General features: G+C 42.7%; 2 protein-coding genes across 5 annotated transcripts in view; one reads left to right on the plus strand and one right to left on the minus strand.

Moving 5' to 3' along the window:
- The window catches only part of larp1 (La ribonucleoprotein 1, translational regulator), a 38,252-nt gene extending 34,176 nt beyond the window's left edge, over window positions 1-4,076 (plus strand). For all 4 annotated transcript variants that reach the window (XM_013134760.4, XM_034293544.1, XM_013134761.4 and 1 more), the window contains 3 exons: window positions 23-132; window positions 226-353; window positions 1,625-4,076. In XM_013134760.4, the coding sequence (XP_012990214.2) occupies window positions 23-132; window positions 226-353; window positions 1,625-1,801 (415 nt within the window). In that variant the 3' untranslated portion in view covers window positions 1,802-4,076. The remainder of the gene's footprint in view (window positions 1-22; window positions 133-225; window positions 354-1,624) is intronic.
- Window positions 4,077-4,740: 664 nt separating this feature from the next.
- faxdc2 (fatty acid hydroxylase domain containing 2) lies at window positions 4,741-15,539 on the minus strand. Its single transcript, XM_010871039.4, has 9 exons — window positions 15,396-15,539; window positions 14,692-14,765; window positions 13,124-13,221; window positions 12,882-12,985; window positions 9,893-10,014; window positions 8,715-8,920; window positions 7,647-7,752; window positions 7,269-7,435; window positions 4,741-6,832 (listed from the first exon to the last, which is right to left on the minus strand). The coding sequence occupies exons 1-9, from the start codon at window positions 15,421-15,423 to the stop codon at window positions 6,676-6,678; spliced, it is 1,062 nt and encodes a 353-aa protein (XP_010869341.2). The 5' UTR covers window positions 15,424-15,539; the 3' UTR covers window positions 4,741-6,675.
- Window positions 15,540-17,667: the final 2,128 nt, after the last annotated feature.

The raw sequence follows: 17,667 nt of genomic DNA on the forward strand, positions 1-17,667 counted from the left end.
CTGATTTCTGTCTGTGTTGCAGGTACGGTTTAGAGTGTCTCTTCAGGTACTACAGCTACGGACTAGAGAGGAAATTCAGGCCAGACATTTTCAAGGACTTCCAGGAGGAAACCATGAAAGACTACGAAGCTGGTGAGATAAACCTCCCAGAGCATTGGTACTGAAGCTTTTACCCCCTGGCCCCCATCCTAATGTTTGTCTGTCCTTTTCTCCCAACTCTCACAGGCCAGCTGTATGGACTGGAGAAGTTCTGGGCGTTTCTTAAGTACTCAAAAAACAAAAACATGGACATCGACCCCAAGCTGCAGGAGTGCCTGAGCAAGTTCAAACGTCTGGAGGATTTCAGAATTGATGTAAGTTAGGGGTGGAAACTTAGATTGAGTTGTTAATGCTTTACTACTAGGAAAAACCTTTTAAAAAAGCTGTTTTAATTGCCTTACTCAATTTCTACTGGCCACATGACTGATTAACTGCTGTTTATCATGGGCATTATCAGTGTGTTGTCCTGCCTTTTTTAGGGTCAAAGTATTGAGCAAGTAGGCTTACAAAATGGCAGCTGTTGCCATAAATCTCCCTTCTACTGCTGCTCTGTTCAACCTGTAGTCTTTGGCTGGGATGCAAACGCCAGTCAATCTTTTTCGATGCACTACATTGTATTAAACTGCTTCCTAGTTCACTGTTATATATACATACTTCGTAGTGCACTACATTGTATTAAACTGCTTCCTAGTTCACTGTTATATATACATACTTCGTAGTGCACTACATTGTATTAAACTGCTTCCTAGTTCACTGTTATATATACATACTTCGTAGTGCACTACATTGTATTAAACTGCTTCCTAGTTCACTGTTATATATACATACTTCGTAGTGCACTACATTGTATTAAACTGCTTCCTAGTTCACTGTTATATATACATACTTCGTAGTGCACTACATTGTATTAAACTGCTTCCTAGTTCACTGTTATATATACATACTTCGTAGTGCACTACATTGTATTAAACTGCTTCCTAGTTCACTGTTATATATACATACTTCGTAGTGCACTACAATATAATAAACTGCTTTTTAGGACACTACTTTAGGCCAGGGCACATGGGACTAAACAGGCTGTCATTTGGCCCTCCAGCTTGGTTACAGAAGAGTGTTTACATCAGCAGTTACACCAAGTGCCTTTACAGACACCCAGCCTGAAACCCCAAAGAGCAACAAGAGTTAATGTACAGTGGCCAGGACACATTTCCCCGTAAAACCCCCATGTGGTTGCAGAACAGTCTGTTGTGGAGTATCTGTAGGGCCCCAGTAAACCCCCCCCATGTGGCTGCAGAACAGTCTGTTGTGGAGTATCTGTAGGGCCCCAGTAAACCCCCCCATGTGGCTGCAGAACAGTCTGTTGTGGAGTATCTGTAGGGCCCCAGTAAACCCCCCCCATGTGGCTGCAGAACAGTTTGTTGTGGAGTATCTCTAGGGCCCCAGTAAACCCCCCCCATGTGGCTGCAGAACAGTCTGTTGTGGAGTATCTGTAGGGCCCCAGTAAACCCCCCCCCCATGTGGCTGCAGAACAGTCTGTTGTGGAGTATCTGTAGGGCCCCAGTAAATCCTTTTCCATTTTTTTCAGCCCCCAATGGAGGAGGGAGGCCGCAAGAGACACTCGTCCAGTGGAGACGGACGCCGCCGTCATCCTTCCCAAGGCTCCAGCCGCCCACACAGCCAAACTGGCTTTGGCCCAGCCCCGTCTGCCCAAGGCCCCACCAGGGACGATGCCAAAAACGTCAGCCAGAAGCCACCAAAGTAGCCCCGGGCAACCCTCTGCCGTGCGGATCAACTCAGCCCAACGTCATCAAGTCTTTTCTGCACCACGATGGGTCCAGTGGTTGGTGGCGTGAGAGAAAAACGTTCTGACGAATGGCTCGTGGTTTAATCAAGGCTCTTCCATTTTTATTTTGTTTGTTTGAAACACCCATAGTTTTGTCTTGTTTGAGATGAGACTGACAGACTATTGAAGGAATGGATGACATGTTCCGTACATCTTTATTTTTAATCTTTGGTAACCTTGACACATATTCTCCCTGTTCACCATGTGGGAATGGACATGGAGCACGTTTGATGGTAACGGAGAACCTTGTGGACCCCTTTTCAATTGACACCATCTAGTTGACAGAGTTGTGTGATTCCTCACAGAAGATCTGGTTTTGATTTGTAGTTCACTGGGGCGAGTGCTGGATTGGAAACTGAAGCTTTGGGGGGGGAAAAAAGGAAAAAAAAGAAGACATCTGACATGTTTTGGCCTAAACATGGAGGCAAATCTATTGTTAAAAAAAATAATGGAGGAAACAAAGACGTACCAATCCCTCAGTATGAGCAAGATCGTTGAAAGTTGCCTTATTTTAATGGTTTTTCTGCTTAACTTGAGCCCGCCACCTTAATGTCGATTTTACTGCGTTGATAATTGCAAATATGCAACATTGGTCGCAAGATGCGCCCGCTCAGTGACAACCCCGCCCCCATCCTCTGCGTCGGCCAAACCATTTTGAACGTACCCCTCTAAACTGTCTTCCAACTGTAATACGGTCTGTTACAAAGCCTCCCCCTCCCCACATCAGTGCTCGCTATTTGTGGCTCTTTGTGCGTAAATGCTTTTCTGGGGGCGGGGGTACCGACCCCCACCACCAGTCCCCCCACCCCACCACCAGTCCCCCCTGAGGACAGTCTGTGTCCATCTATCTATCTGTCCATCCATCCATCACCATTGAGGCTACAGGACTGGAATCACCAATCTGGATTACTTGAAGAGGGGGGGGGGTGCATCAGCTGCAGAAGGGTTGGTGTGCTGGTGCTTCGAGGGGAGGTGTGTGTGTGTGTGTGTGTGTGTGTGTGTGTGTGTGTGGTGGGCTTTGTTTGGGGGGGGTAGGGGGGTAGGGGTTGGCATGCCCAAGACCCTGACATCCCACTGCCCCCTCACACACACACACACACACGCACACACGCATTGGGAAAACACATGATCAACTTAAGTGCAGTTTTGCGTGTACACGTACACACAAGGCCCTTGTGTGTTTCTTCCAGATAATGGCAGGCTGGTGCCTCTACTCAGTGTATGCCCTTTAACCTCTGACCCAACCTGTTCCAGTCCCCTGACCGGCAGACTAGATCCAGTCTGTCAATCAGATGAACTATAATCTAGTTTGGATAACTTGATCTTTATCAGAGTCCTGATGATATCAAAATAGATGAGTGGTTTTTTGTTTCTTTTCTCCACTAATGTAAATGTGAAGTGGACAGATGAAGAGAGAAGACACACCCGAATACGTGTTTTATTGTTTATAGAACAGATTATATATTCGCCTTACATGTCTGCGTTACTCTATTTTTTTTTTTTTTTTTTTATTCTGATCTTTAATGCTTTTAATTTGCTGTGTTTCTAGCTATGCTATGGAGGTGGGTATGTGTCAGTATTGCGTAAGCGTTTGTTGAAACCTCTGTGGACGTTCAGGAACGGGAACACAGTCCAGTCCGAATAAAGGGAAGTGTTCATTCAGTGCAACAACAAACAAATCACACCTTTCCACTAAGTTCAATTTCAAGTTGTAATTAATCTGCTGGATTTTTTATTTTACAATTGTTTACTATTGACATCATGTGAAGCACTGGTGTGTTCACATGACACTAATCAACATTTTCCATGAGTTGTATTAAGCGCAAAGTTTAACTATTCCTCCTGGATGGCTGTAATTATTCATGTGTAATGGTGGTCTTGAGTTGATTATCAATTGGCAAAAGTCACTGTTGCTGCTATTCCTTCTTCAGATCCAGAGGGATGATTCCCTGGTTCCCGTACGTTAGAATGTCCGGTCTTTATGTTCATGTGTTTTTTAAAATTTTATTTTGTCATTTAACTCCCGTTAAAGAGTTTAGCAAGATTTAACTTTGTTTTTAACTTTTGTTTGTTTGGTCTTGTGCGTTTAACTCAAGGGAGCTGTGGGTCAATTAAGGAGGCTTATGATTGATAAATTGCTCAAGAAATTGTTTACTCCGGGAATAGAGACAAAATACGCCTAAAAAAAAAAAAACCCACCTCCAAGCGTTTCCCAAGCCAGTTTATCCTCGGAGGATGTGTGGTGTGTAGGGGGGTAGCCAGCGGGTATGTCCCCCCACACACATCAGTGTGGCCCCCACTGACCTCCTGGAACAGGTTAGAGGAGCTCTGGTGTCCAGCCTTTTCTTTAGCCTAGCAACAGAAATCCTGCAAATGGAGCCACTGGCTCTCCAATGAACTCTAGGGGCTGTCTGCACACTGGAGAGGAAAGGGGGGGAGGAAAGGGGGACACAACCTGTCTTGGGTTTGTCAATTATGTTGAGATTCAGAGGATGGCTATGAGGTCTGGGGACTGAAAAAAAGGACAAACAATTCCATAAAGCCATATAAATAAAATAAACAGCTGTATATGAACCATAAAAAAAAATGTTAATAGTTCATCACCATTACAATATCCTAGGCTTGTCATGAGGAAAAAAAAAGTTTAAAATTAAGAAAAAGAAACAAAAAAATATATAAAAATGGAAAAATGTAAAATACTTGAATGAGATCTTGTATTATAACATTTAATATTCATAATATCTGCTTTGTAGGCTGATGTGATTCGCTATTAGTGTTATTTGTAATTTGTAGTAATTATGCTTTTCCTTATTAAATAAAAAAAAAACATAAAATGGACAAAAAAACTTAAACACCACTCATTGTTCTGTTATTTATTTCTGTCTTTTATTGTGTTATTCCAAAAGTATAATTAGCAATCTAACTGAAACAGCATTATAAGTAGTTAATCTTGTTGATTTAAGAGAACTACATGTGTATATTTACAGTTGTCAAATATACCATGCCAATTTCAAGACCATATTTTCTTCAAACTTGATCAGATAAGAGTCTTGGAAAAGACTTATCTGATCAAATCACTGGAAGATTAAAATCTCTAGACACTTTGCTAGTACTGTATGGTGGCAGAATTCCAGGTAAATTTACCATAATGTACAGGTTTTCCAGGAATCCTGTTTAACATCTTCTGGATTTTCCAGCTCATTCCCTCAAAACACCAGGAATTGTTTAACATGGGATTTTGCTACACGGTATCAGACCTTGTATGTGGGAGTTGGTCAAGAGAGGAAATTCTGTAATGGTTTCTAAATGTACAGATCTGAAGATGTTGGATCCTGAAATTGTCTCAGAAGAAATTCAAATTGACATCTAATTTGTTTCAATAGTTTTATTCTGCAACATTTTCACAGTTTTAAGAATGATTAAGATATTTAAAATGTATTTATACCTCAATCACAATCCAGGAGTCAAAACGGAATACATTATTTCAAGGGCTCCTTTAGCAGCACACAATCTACAGGACTGTATGGTTTTCTATGGATTTCAACCTACCAATATCGTATCTCTAGCTGGGATTCTGTTAACTTTTCAGGTGAGATTGTTCTTTAAATTTTTGGACTTCGCATAGAAACCAGATGCCAGTGTGGTACCATTCAACTTTCCCATATCGATTTAAAAAACATTTCACTTTAAATTCAAGAAAAGCTGAAGAGCAGCTGTTCACTAAAATATTATTAGGTCTGTCTTGGATGAGATTGCTCCTTGGTTTTCAGTCAAGCCTTGATGGCAGGACCGGCCCAAGGCATAAGCAACATAGATGGTCGCTTAGGGCCCCCAACCTCTAGGGGGCCCCAGTCCGCTAGTGAGCCCCGGACCAAATAGGGAAGATGTGCCCCCCCACCACCATCCTACAATACCTTGATCATGCAGTATTGAATAGCTGAACACAGTATTACAGGAATATTTTTCTATAAGGTAGTATAACAAAGGCTAGCCTGCTAGCCCTGTTGTTCCAGTTTACTAGCTGACTTCGATAGCAGCTATAGCCTAGCTACCTTCAGGAAGGGAGTTTAAGTTTTATCCCTTCTAGCCAAGATTGAAGTACTGTAGGCTGCTTTTCCTGCAACGACAGGTGTGCTACACAAATCCTGGCCTCCTTACCGATGAATCACAGATATGCATTGCGAATTATTTTGTAATCCCTACAAAAAGAATGCAGGCATAAAGAAATAAGTCACCATAGTTAATATTCAGGAGCTGATTGGTCTAGCACCCTGATCAATCAATCAAATGTATTTATAAAGCCCTTTTTAAAACAGCAGTTGTCACAAAGTGCTTTACAGAGACACCCGGCCTTAAACCCCAACCCAAGGAGCAACAGTAGTGTTGAGTAACATGAACAGCTAATCAAGCCATCCCTATGACACTAGAGAATGGGAATACTCAGAATACATCCCAATATCTCCTTTAAAAATTTCTATCATTATGCTCTTATTCTCCATGTTGGATTAAAAGAAAAATTACAGTTGCGTGATTGGTGGGGAATCGTTGTCACTTGTTTTCTAAACTGATTATCGGTCTTTTTCCAATGGATGGAGATTTCGGATGTATGATCTTTTGACTGTTGTTTCCCTAAAAAGAAAACAATTGGTATTTGGGAATGTACTAACCCTCAGTCCTGAACCAACCCAATGCTTTTAAACTGGTGCTGGGTAGTGAAGGATTGCACACATCAGGAGGAAGGGGAGACTGGAAGGCAACCGTGGTCAGAGGCGAACTTTGAGTTTCGGGGAGCGTCACTGGACCTTCTTCGGGGGGTCGGGGATGCTCTCGGACAGAGGGGTCAGGCTGAGGAGCAGTGTGTGACGCTCGTAGGCTTTGGTCTTCCTGAAGTTGGTGTCGGTGCCGTGCAGCCGGTCCAGAACGCCCAGGACTCCATAGTTCTGGTTAAACCTGAACCAAGGGTCCATATTTAATACCACAGACACACATCACTGTCCTTCACACTAAAGACATCTGAAAAGTCGTTTGCCTAAAGCCACAGATGCTCACAAAGGAGAAGGAGTAGGATGACTGAGCTGTGAGAAAGCACTGCAGGGATGTGGGGAGGCTGTAGGGCCAAGTATTACCACACATTTAGTATCTGCCACGGCCGGGTTAGTCAAAGGCCAAAGTACAAACGGGCGACTGAAAAGACTCGTGGTCACAACACATGGGCCAAAAGAACAGTGTCAACTGGAACTGCCCTTTTTGGCGGGTTAAAATACCTACACTGTGCGTCAACAATCAACATTTTTGCCTTCATATTGCAGTACAATTTACCAACAGAGGCTCACGGGAACTGCCGCCCAATCAGGATGCAGCCCACCCGGCACAGGGCAGGACTCACTTGAGGTGGTGGTAGTCGTGGAACTCCGGGGAGGGCAGGAGAGGGAGGTGGTAGCCACAGTGGGAGATGGTGGTGCTGACCAGGGCCAGGGAGTACCACAGGCTGGTGGTGGTCAGGTGGGATCCCAGAATCACCGGTCCGATCAGGGCCGGCAGCATGTTGGACAGCTGAGGGAGAACCCACATGGTAACAGGGCTAAAAAAAAAAGCAACTGATACCGATACTTCACACGACTCGTCGTTGAACAGTGCCGGCCAAGCAACAGGGCGATGCAGGCTGAAGTAACACAGTAACAGGCTATTGTTCAGCAGATTTTAAGGTCATCCGTAACAGCATTTTAGGCTGCGGTCCCCTAGTCTTGCAGAGGACGGCTCTCACCACATGCTCCAGAGGATGGGCATAGATGGAGACAACTCCAATGGGAGCCGTCCACTCGTGGTGCTGCTTGTGGAAGCGCTTGTAGAGGGAAGGATGATGGAACAGCCTGAGGAAGACAGAGGGGCGGGAAGTTCTGTGTCAGAGTTGTGGCGGGAGCCCAGCTTATAACTGGGGATAAGGTGTCATTTCTTCTGATGCTGTCCACACTGGGCGACCCCATTTTTACAAGAGAGGTGAAGACATTTGAAGTGACCTGATTAATATGTAAACAGACACAATGAGGGCAGCAGGTTTAGGATGATGGCCACATGCTAGATGCAGGTTCAAACCGACTAAAGACAGGAAAACTGTCAGGGAAAGCAGCCCTTTCGGTCCCCTTCATTGGTGATTTGCCACAGCATTAAACGCTCTTGTAAGATTCAAATTCCTGCATAAAAAGATCCACTGGAGTCCCTTTGTCCATCCTGTCTTTTAGTCCCTGTCTTTTCCCATCCTGTCTTTATTCCCTGTCTTTTCCCATCCTGTCTTTATTCCCTGTCTTTCCCCATCCTGTGTGATAATGCCTCATGCTGGTCCTCATCTCAGTGTCTAGTCTGTGTAGGACCTCTACTGGTCCTCCGACACCACTACCAGCAGCATCTGGTCTCCCATCCAGGGACTGACCAGAACAGACCCTGACTAACCAGACATCAACCAGCATCTGGTCTTCCATTCAGGGACTGACCAGAACAGACCCTGCTTTGCTTCAGAGGCAAACCAGCAGTTTATTTCCATATACTGTATTGAACCAGGTTTAGCCTCACTGAGACTGAACATGTATTTTCTTAGAGGGACCTGGGAATACAGTGTGTTGTGCTGCATTACCAAGTATTCCATTAGGCGTATCTAATGTTCAGGGCATGTCTGGAGATCCCAAAGGAGTGTTTCAGTGTATGGTGTGGCAGTGAGATCTAACCCTCGAGTTGACATGGTCACACAACACTGTTGCCGTGCCTTTGAGCCAGACACTTCACCCTAATCAACCATAATGTCTCCCGAAATTTAGGATGGGAGCACCACAGCCCTTACCTGTGTGAGTAGTAGAACATGACCTCCTCCACTATGACAAAGAAAGCCAACTCCAACAAGCCCCGATGGAAGGTGGGCAGGTCTGGGCCACAGGGGTTCCCCATCCAGGACATCACCGCCCAGCACACCACGGCCATGGGGGCAGAAATGAAGATCTGGTTGAGGACCACCACCTTCACAGCATGGCACAGCTTCACGGGGTCTACCTACAGCATGGGGGTTTCAGCGACAGAGGTCAGGGCTCTTCTGGTTTCAAAGATGTTGTACTGTTTTCTTCAAAGTCTTCCATTTTTGCTAGTAGATTATACCATAGAGAGACAGCACTGTAACCTCTTAATACATCTTTTGATTTAAGAAAAAGCCTATAGTTTAGATTAAGAGGTAATATTTGGCTGGTGAACTCATTGACCTCTCCCCTGTCCCATGTTTTCCCAGCGTTGCACCCTCACATGAAAAGGCCATCCCTGACCTTTGAAACTCATAGGGACGTCCTTCCATATCTGACAACATTATTCACAGCCTTTTCCTGGACTCACATGTATCCTGTGTTCATGTCTGATAGTGTACAGGCTGTGGTGAACACACAGAATAGGCAATTCTGCATACATTCTCAGATTAACTGTTCACCCACTCCATTCTTGAAGAGAACGTATAATCGCCTCATGAGTACATACCCCAATAGTAAGCCCTGTCATAATCCAATATGCTGTAATAAGCCGTATTTTGCATTAAAATATAGTTACAAATGTAATTTCTATGTCAGGCATGGTCACCGAATTGGGGTGGTTACATTTCTCCAGCTCTGGCCCTCACTTTTTTTCTGAACAGGTGCGGGGAATATACTTTATCTTTTCCACGGCCGTCTGCTGTTTCAGGTTACCAGCGGTTATCAGTACTGGGGGCATCGTTATCATGCCGATGTTCAGCCACGTCAAATGGTACAAGGACTTTGAACCAGTCGACCAATGGCGTGCCCGGGGCCCGTGTTTTCCCCTGACCATGTGACCCGAGCAGGAAAACGCAGGCTATGCTGACAACAGCGTTCCCCCGTGACACCGATTGGTCTTTCCTGGTTCTGCCCCTCCCTTGTAGTTTAACCCTGGCGTAGCGAGGGACAGAGGTGAGAGTGAGATGCTGGAGGACACAGGGTGTGTGTGGTAGTGGTCGATGGACTTTACCGGGTTGTTCTTGTCCACCTGGATTCTGTAACGTGTGATGAAGGTGGGCTTTCCAGTACAATCAACCAGCATGAGCAGAACGTTGGACCCCCAGAATGCCACGAAAGGCACTAACATAGCTCCTATTCAGCGAAACAGAAATAGGTGTTGAATAAAACGACCGCATCACATACATCAACAATACAGCACATCCTGACATTGTCTAAGAACAGCTTAACATAGCTCACTTTGTTGATAAGTACATGAACATCTCATTAAACTGACATGGAGTAGTCCAATTAATTGTTATGGCCTTTCCTTGTTGAAACAATACTATCAGGTTCAAGAGAGTTAAACATTGAGACATGCACAGTCTGAAGCACATCTTGCAGTTTTGCTTCCAATCATACTACTCACTCAACCAGGAAGTACTTGCCAGCAACTACACATTTGGAGTAGGAATACATTTACTGGCTAATAACTATGATTGAGCATGCAGGCACTAAACTAACACAAGGAGTCTCTAGAGTGTGACGATGCATTGCAGCCTTTGTCTGACCCAAACCAGAAAGACCTCAAGTGCTGCTCAGCCAATGTGCACCACCATATACAAGGTCTTGTGTAATGTCGGTTTGACGCAACTATGATTTAAACTCATGAGCAATACAGCGAAGAGGACATGTAAGCAATATAACATTGTTAATGTGGCAAAGAACGTCCTCTTGAAGTTCCCTGTCAGACAGTACTTTGCCCGAAAAAATGAAGAGACCACTGCAAATTGAATGCTGCTGTTCCTCACTCAAAACTTTCCATTTCAACTTTTTTGGAAAGGAAAGAAAAAGGCGCGGTGGTCTCTTAATTTCTTCTGGAGCTGTGTATCTTCAGAGTGCACTCTTTTACCAGGGTTTATAGGTCATATACAGGTGCTGGTCATAAAATTTCATCATCGAAAAGTTGATTTATTTCAGTAATTCCATTCAAAAAGTGAAACTTGTATAATGTATACATTCATTCCACACAGACTGGTATATATTTCAAGTGTTTCTTTCGTTTAATTTTGATGATTATAACTGACAACTAATGAAAACCCCAAATTCAGTATCTCAGAAAATTTGAATATTGTGAAAAGGTTCAATATTGAAGACACCTGGTGCCACACTCTAATCAGCTAATTAACTCAAAAACACCTGCAAAGGCCTTTAAATGGTCTTTCAGTCTAGTTCTGTAGGCAACACAATCATTGGGAAGACTGCTGACTTGACAGCTGTCCAAAAGACGACCATTGACACCTTGCACAAGGAGGGCAAGACACAAAAGGTCATAGCTAAAGAGGCTGGCTGTTCACAGAGCTGTGTCCAAGCACATTAATAGAGAGGCGAAGGGAAGGAAAAGATGTGGTAGAAAAAAGTGTACAAGCAATAGGGATAACCGCACCTTGGAGAGGATTGTGAAACAAAACCCATTAAAAAACGTGGGGGAGATTCACAAAGAGTGGACTGCAGCTGGAGTCAGTGCTTCAAGAACCACCACGCACAGACGTATGCAAGACATGGGTTTCAGCTGTCGCATTCCTGTGTCAAGCCACTCTTGATCAAGACACAGCGTCAGAAACGTCTCGCCTGGGCTAAAGACAAAAAGGACTGGACTGCTGCTTGGTTATGTTCTCTGATGAAAGTAAATTTAGCATTTCCTTTGGAAATCAAGGTCCCAGAGTCTGGAGGAAGAGAGGAGAGGCACAGAATCCACGTTGCTTGAAGTCCAGTGTAAAGTTTCCACAGTCAGTGATGGTTTGGGGTGCCATGTCATCTGCTGGTGTTGGTCCACTGTGTTTTCTGAGGTCCAAGGTCAACCCAGCTGTCTACCAGGAAGTTTTCGAGCACTTCATGCTTCCTGCTGCTGACAAACTTTATGGAGATGCAGATTTCATTTTCCAACAGGACTTGGCACTTGCACACAGTGCCAAAGCTACCAGTTCCTGGTTTAAGGACCATGGTATCCCTGTTCTTAATTGGCCAGCAAACTCGTCTGACCTTAACCCTATAGAAAATCTATGGGGTATTGTGAAGAGGAAGATGTGATAGGCCAGACCCAACAATGCAGAAGAGCTGAAGGCCACTATCAGACCTGGGCTCTCATAACACCTGAGCAGTGCCACAGACTGATCGACTCCATGTCATTCAGGCAAAAGGAGCCCCAACTAAGTATTGAGTGCTATACATGCTCATACTTTTCATGTTCATTCTTTTCAGTTGGCCAACATTTCTAAAAAAAAATTTGTATTGGTCTTAAATAATATTCAAATTTTCTGAGATACTGAATTTGGGATTTTCATTAGTTGTCAGCTATAATCATCACAATTAAAAGAAATAAACATTTGAAATATATCAGTCTATGTGTAATGAATGAATATAATATACAAGTTTCACTTTTTGAATGGAATTGCTGAAATAAATTAACTTTTTGATGATATTCAAATTTTATGACCAGCACCTGTAGAGGGAAAAGGGTGACATTTAGGACTTTCCACATAACATTTCATATAGACATGTTGGTGACTAAACATAAAGAAACAGAAATAGATATTACAACAAAACCCTGGAGTACAGAAATATAGAAGCCTGAACTTTGCCATTGTCCCATGGATTCCAGAGCTGAGGAATTCTAAGAGTGAGTTCGACTGGGCTTCTGGCCACTGGCTATTCCTTCCTGTTTCTTTGTAGCTCACAAAACATCCTTTAGTTTTTGTCAGAGGATAATTCCAGCCTATTCATAGATGGCCTTTAAACCTGTTTTGTAGTATGTCACGCTGTTTTACATGTTGATGTTGAGAACTTTTTATTTGTTACTTTGGTAGTGAAAACCGTAAGGTGGACTCATGCTGTTGTGATGAGGAAGCTCTGACTGCCACTCCAAATGTGTCACGTGTGGACCAAGCGGGAATTTTCTCCTGGTCTAATGGAGAAGATGTTGGCTTCCCAAGCAGAAGACTCAGTGCGATGAAGACTCTTACCGGTGAAGAACAGGGCTGTCTCATGTCCCACCCATCTGTGGTGCACTCTGGTCCACTGGTCTTGCCAGAAATCTCCTGACGCCCCCCAAAACTTCTGCAAATGCCTGGGAGGAACAGGGAGATATAATGACATTGTCCTCATTACTGTGGGTCTAACTCAATCACAATTCGTAGCCATCCTAGCCTTAATGTAGCATCTCTTGACATTTATTCCCAGACTGAGCCCGGTCCCGAGTTATTACCATGTCAGGGAATTCCCAAACGCTGCCAGTACAAAGATGCCAGATCCAATGATGATAACTGCTTTCATCACAGAGTCCCACAGGCCTCCTGGGGCCTCCTGTGGGAAGAAAGAAATATCCTCAATTTCAGATCTCTGGCCCCCTCCAGCAAGCTTAGAACACACTTAAGTCATATTAGCATTTAGCTTAGAACACAATTATGTCGTATTAGCATTCAGCTTAGAACACACATAAATCATATTAGCATTCAGCTTAGAACACAATTATGTCATATTAGCATTCAGCTTAAAACACAATTATGTCGTATTAGCATTCAGTTTAGAACACACATAAATCATATTAGCATTCAGCTTAGAACACAATTATGTCATATTAGCATTCAGCTTAGAACACAATTATGTCGTATTAGCATTCAGCTTAGAACACACAGAAATCATATTAGCATTCAGCTTAGAACACAATTATGTCATATTAGCATTCAGCTTAGAACACAATTATGTCATATTAGCATTCAGCTTAGAACACAATTATGTCATATTAGCATTCAGCTTAGAACACACATATGTCGTAGTATAACCAGTCAGACTAGAACACAGTGGAAACATTTTCTCCCCTTTTTTTTCTTTTAAGGACATTAAAAAAAAGTTATTTAGCAGATGCTCATATCCATACTAATTTACAGTAATGAGAGCATACATTCACATATTCTTTTGGAGTGCCCTAATGTTTATTTGGTACAAGTTAAACAGCCATAAAACAGTTCTGAGCCTTTGGTTAGATCACTGTGTCAGCTATAAGTCAAAGGCAGGGAAGAAGATGGAGGAAGTTCAGCCAGATGGACAGGGCAAAACCAATGAGCGCCTTTAAAATGTACAACTTCCCTCAGCCACTCTTTAACCTTTCTTTCAGTGTCTTTTAAAAATATAATCGCAGCAGTGCCCAACATGATTTGAACATTGTCAATCAATCAAATGTATTTAATAAGGCCCTTTTTACATCAGCAGTTGTCACAAAGTGCTTTCACAAACACCCAACCTGAAACCCCAAAGAGCAGGCAAAAACAGGGTTGATGCACAGTGGCCCGGGAAAAACTCCCCAATCGGTCAGAATTTAGGAAGTTACATAAAGAGGAAGCAGATTATGAAGGGGGGCCAGTCCTTTTGGTAAAAATTAATAAATACATGTGGGCTGTGTCCAGAGTCTAAAAAACATAATCCAAGTCAGACGCATGACCAGGTGGACAAGGATGATCAGGCTGGATGACATAGTTCGCTCTCTTAAGCTGTCACATTGTCCTGCAACAATCACTACTCCCCCACCTGCAACTCAGCTTTCTAATCATCATCACTTGCACACAATCCCCTCTGCACTCTGCCGTGACTACAGTAATATTTGTGAGAAAAATTCAGTCCTTCGAATTGGACCTGCACTGAAATTAGACCTGTTTAGGCACAGGTAGATTCCGAGTAGATTCCCTGGTGCAGAAATAGCCCGTCTAACTCTTCAACAAATGAACTGTAAACTTCCAGATGTTATTAAATTGCACGATTCAGGGCGTGAGGTCCTACCTGTCTCTGACTGCTTGGTTTCGTTTGTAGAGGTACGGGACCCTTGTTCATTTCAACCTTGTCCCCCGTCATGTCTTTAAAGAAAACAAGTAACATGCTTTTGATTCATGGAAATAATAAAAATAATAAAAAACGGACATTATAGTATTACGGCAATTGCATTCAACAATGTTGTCTACTTAAGATCTAAAACTGGTTTAATCATATGACTTTACAAAAACACTCCAATGTGACTGGAATTTACAGTTGCTGTTTGAAGTATAATCCAATGAAAATAATTAGTGCTCGATTTTCAAACAAATTCCTGGGGATAACAAGGAACACTGGCCTGTCTTTAAACAGGATTAGTGAAAATGATCTTACCAGCAATGACTGCAAAAGATGTTATAACGTTAGATAGAGTGACATTTCAATAAAAATCATCTTATTGTTCCGCTGAAACAACCAGATAAGAGCGTGTTTGCATTGGGCAACAAAAGCATGCGGGCAAACCACTGATGCGTTATCATGCTCTATTACTTGGTTAATACAAGAAAAGCTAATGTTAATACCGGTTTTGTGCCGTCGATTCACACAACTCAATGACCTACTTGAAACAAAAATATATTTTAACAAGATGCATTTAAGTGAAATGTACTTATTGTTTGTAGAATAAGTGTCAAACACAAGGTCAGTATCCGAGCGCAATAGCCGCATACACTTACTGCTGTAGTTTCTTCTGTCAATCGCCATTCACTCAATTCCAGTCCGCATACAGCGTTGTTCTAACGCACAAAGTAGGAAACAGCTTCGTATTTACTGTACTTTACGACTTGTGATTGGTGGACAAATAGTCAGCTGACATAGAACAGAGCACGAAGCCGCGTTCCCATTTATTTGTTTTTGTCTTGTCAAAGTGCCCCCCCCCATCCCATCTTCTTTCCCCTTGTACTCGGATAAGGTTTGAACGAAACAGTAATGACCTTTTCTCATTTAGGTCATTTAACCTCAGATATCGCGTGGTATTTCATATCTGCGAAAACCTGGATAGAGATTCCAGGTCGTGGCTGAACTGAGCCAATGTCAATGGTATAGATCTGACACTGGTCGTTTTTCTCTAGACCGGGTTAAAAAAAAAGTATGGAATAAAATAGAAGCGACTATTTTGGATGAGAACATAAAATAATGAACGTTATCTTTTACTGTAAAGGAACCTGTTACACAACACCAAACAAGCAATTATATCCATACATATGTTAATTCTAGTGTTAAAGGTATGTTTTCCGATTAGTGCCAAATGTCGAACTAACCCTCAAACGTGTGTGTTTCGATGGTCAAATCTAAATAAATCTTCTGTAATATTATAGAGAGGTTTCATATTGCTGGTGAAACGCAACTAGCGAGGTTTCATATTGCTGGTGAAACGCAACTAGCTAATTGCTTCTTCTGCATTTAAATAAAATTTTGCATTTTTGACTACCAAACAGAAAGCGCCTGACAACAAACACGGGTGGCTTAACCTATTCCTTTAGAATATGCTGATAGGTGGTCTCGGCATCTCCTGAACAGGAGGCCAAAGTATATTTCCTGAAAATACAATCTACTGTACTCTGGAGTGCAACATTGTTGTGGAACCTAAGAGAACAGCCAGACAGTTTATATCGGGGAAGGCGTTAGCTGAAAGGTACTTTTATGAATGCAATAAAGATGAGCCCATCCTCTGATCTAGCCAATAAACCCTTCACTATCATTCTCAAGGATTTCATCTGTGAACACTATCCTCGGAGCAGACATAAGAAGACAAAGTTCCAGGCAGATTATATAGCATCAGCTGTGATTGAGGTTCCATCTCATTTATATTTCTGTTATTTAGTAGACCCACTTATCAAAACTGACTTAGGATATAGGGTTACAGAAGTTAGGGATGACTGGCTGGAGAACAGAATGACAGATTATTCAGCTTGTTGGCTTTGGGATTCAGTGTAGCAGCTTTTCAGGATACATACAGGTGATATGCTCTGAGGGCAAAGATCCCCACTGAAGCCATGCACTGTACAGTCAGGCATCTGACTGCTATATCATATGACATTGTTTGCCTATTACATTGAAGCCTATTCAGGCTTTTGAGATTTGGCAGGTGACTGAAATTTAATCAGCCTGAAACTCAGCCCTGTCCAACCAGAGTCAATTCAAAGACAGTGCAGAAAGTACTGGGGAAAAAAAACATGTCGTTTTTATTGAATTTCCAAGAAATGTAAAATTAGATTAGATAAAGCTGGTATTGGTTCACATGGTTCACTAGGAAGGAAGACACCATGTTGTGAAATACAATCCATTTGTTCTGTTTTGTTCAAGCTTTGCTTGTGTGTTTGAGATCATTGTCCTGTTGTAAGATTTACGTTCGGTACAGCTGATGATGAGGAGGAGCAAAAGAAAACACAGAGGAGATGCTCCATACCCTCTACTGAGATGTGCCTTATATTAAAGATGCGTTCCAGGATTTTTCTGTTTAAAAGTTGCGCTGTTGAGCCAAAGTGGATCCCCAAAAATGTTGTACCAACTCGTGTATGTGCCGATGTGCCCCATGTCCTCAAAAAACTCTCGCTTGCAAACGTGGAATTTGCATGGCTAACTGAGGTAAATTATAAACATTTAAACAACATTACACATCCAGCCCAAAATGGGGGTTACAAAAAAAGTTGTTTATTCTCAAAGGAGCAAGATTTCATCTTTAAGTAAAAGTAACACATAAAAATTGTGGATTCAATAATAAAACAAAATAATCTCCTCTCACAAGTCATTATATGCCAACGCGAATGTACATGTCGTTATAGATGAGTCTGGTTTCTCTGTCAAACAGCCATCTTTCTTTTAGTCTTCTCTCTCTTCGCTCAATGCTGTGACAACCTCTAGTGTAGAAACACACTCACTGCACCTGCACACGTTTCCTACGTAGCGAAAGGGGTGTCTGAAACATACCCGTCATCCTGAAGTCTC

The sequence above is a fragment of the Esox lucius genome, chromosome 7 (assembly GCF_011004845.1).
Source record: "Esox lucius isolate fEsoLuc1 chromosome 7, fEsoLuc1.pri, whole genome shotgun sequence".
Classification (NCBI taxonomy): domain Eukaryota; kingdom Metazoa; phylum Chordata; class Actinopteri; order Esociformes; family Esocidae; genus Esox; species Esox lucius.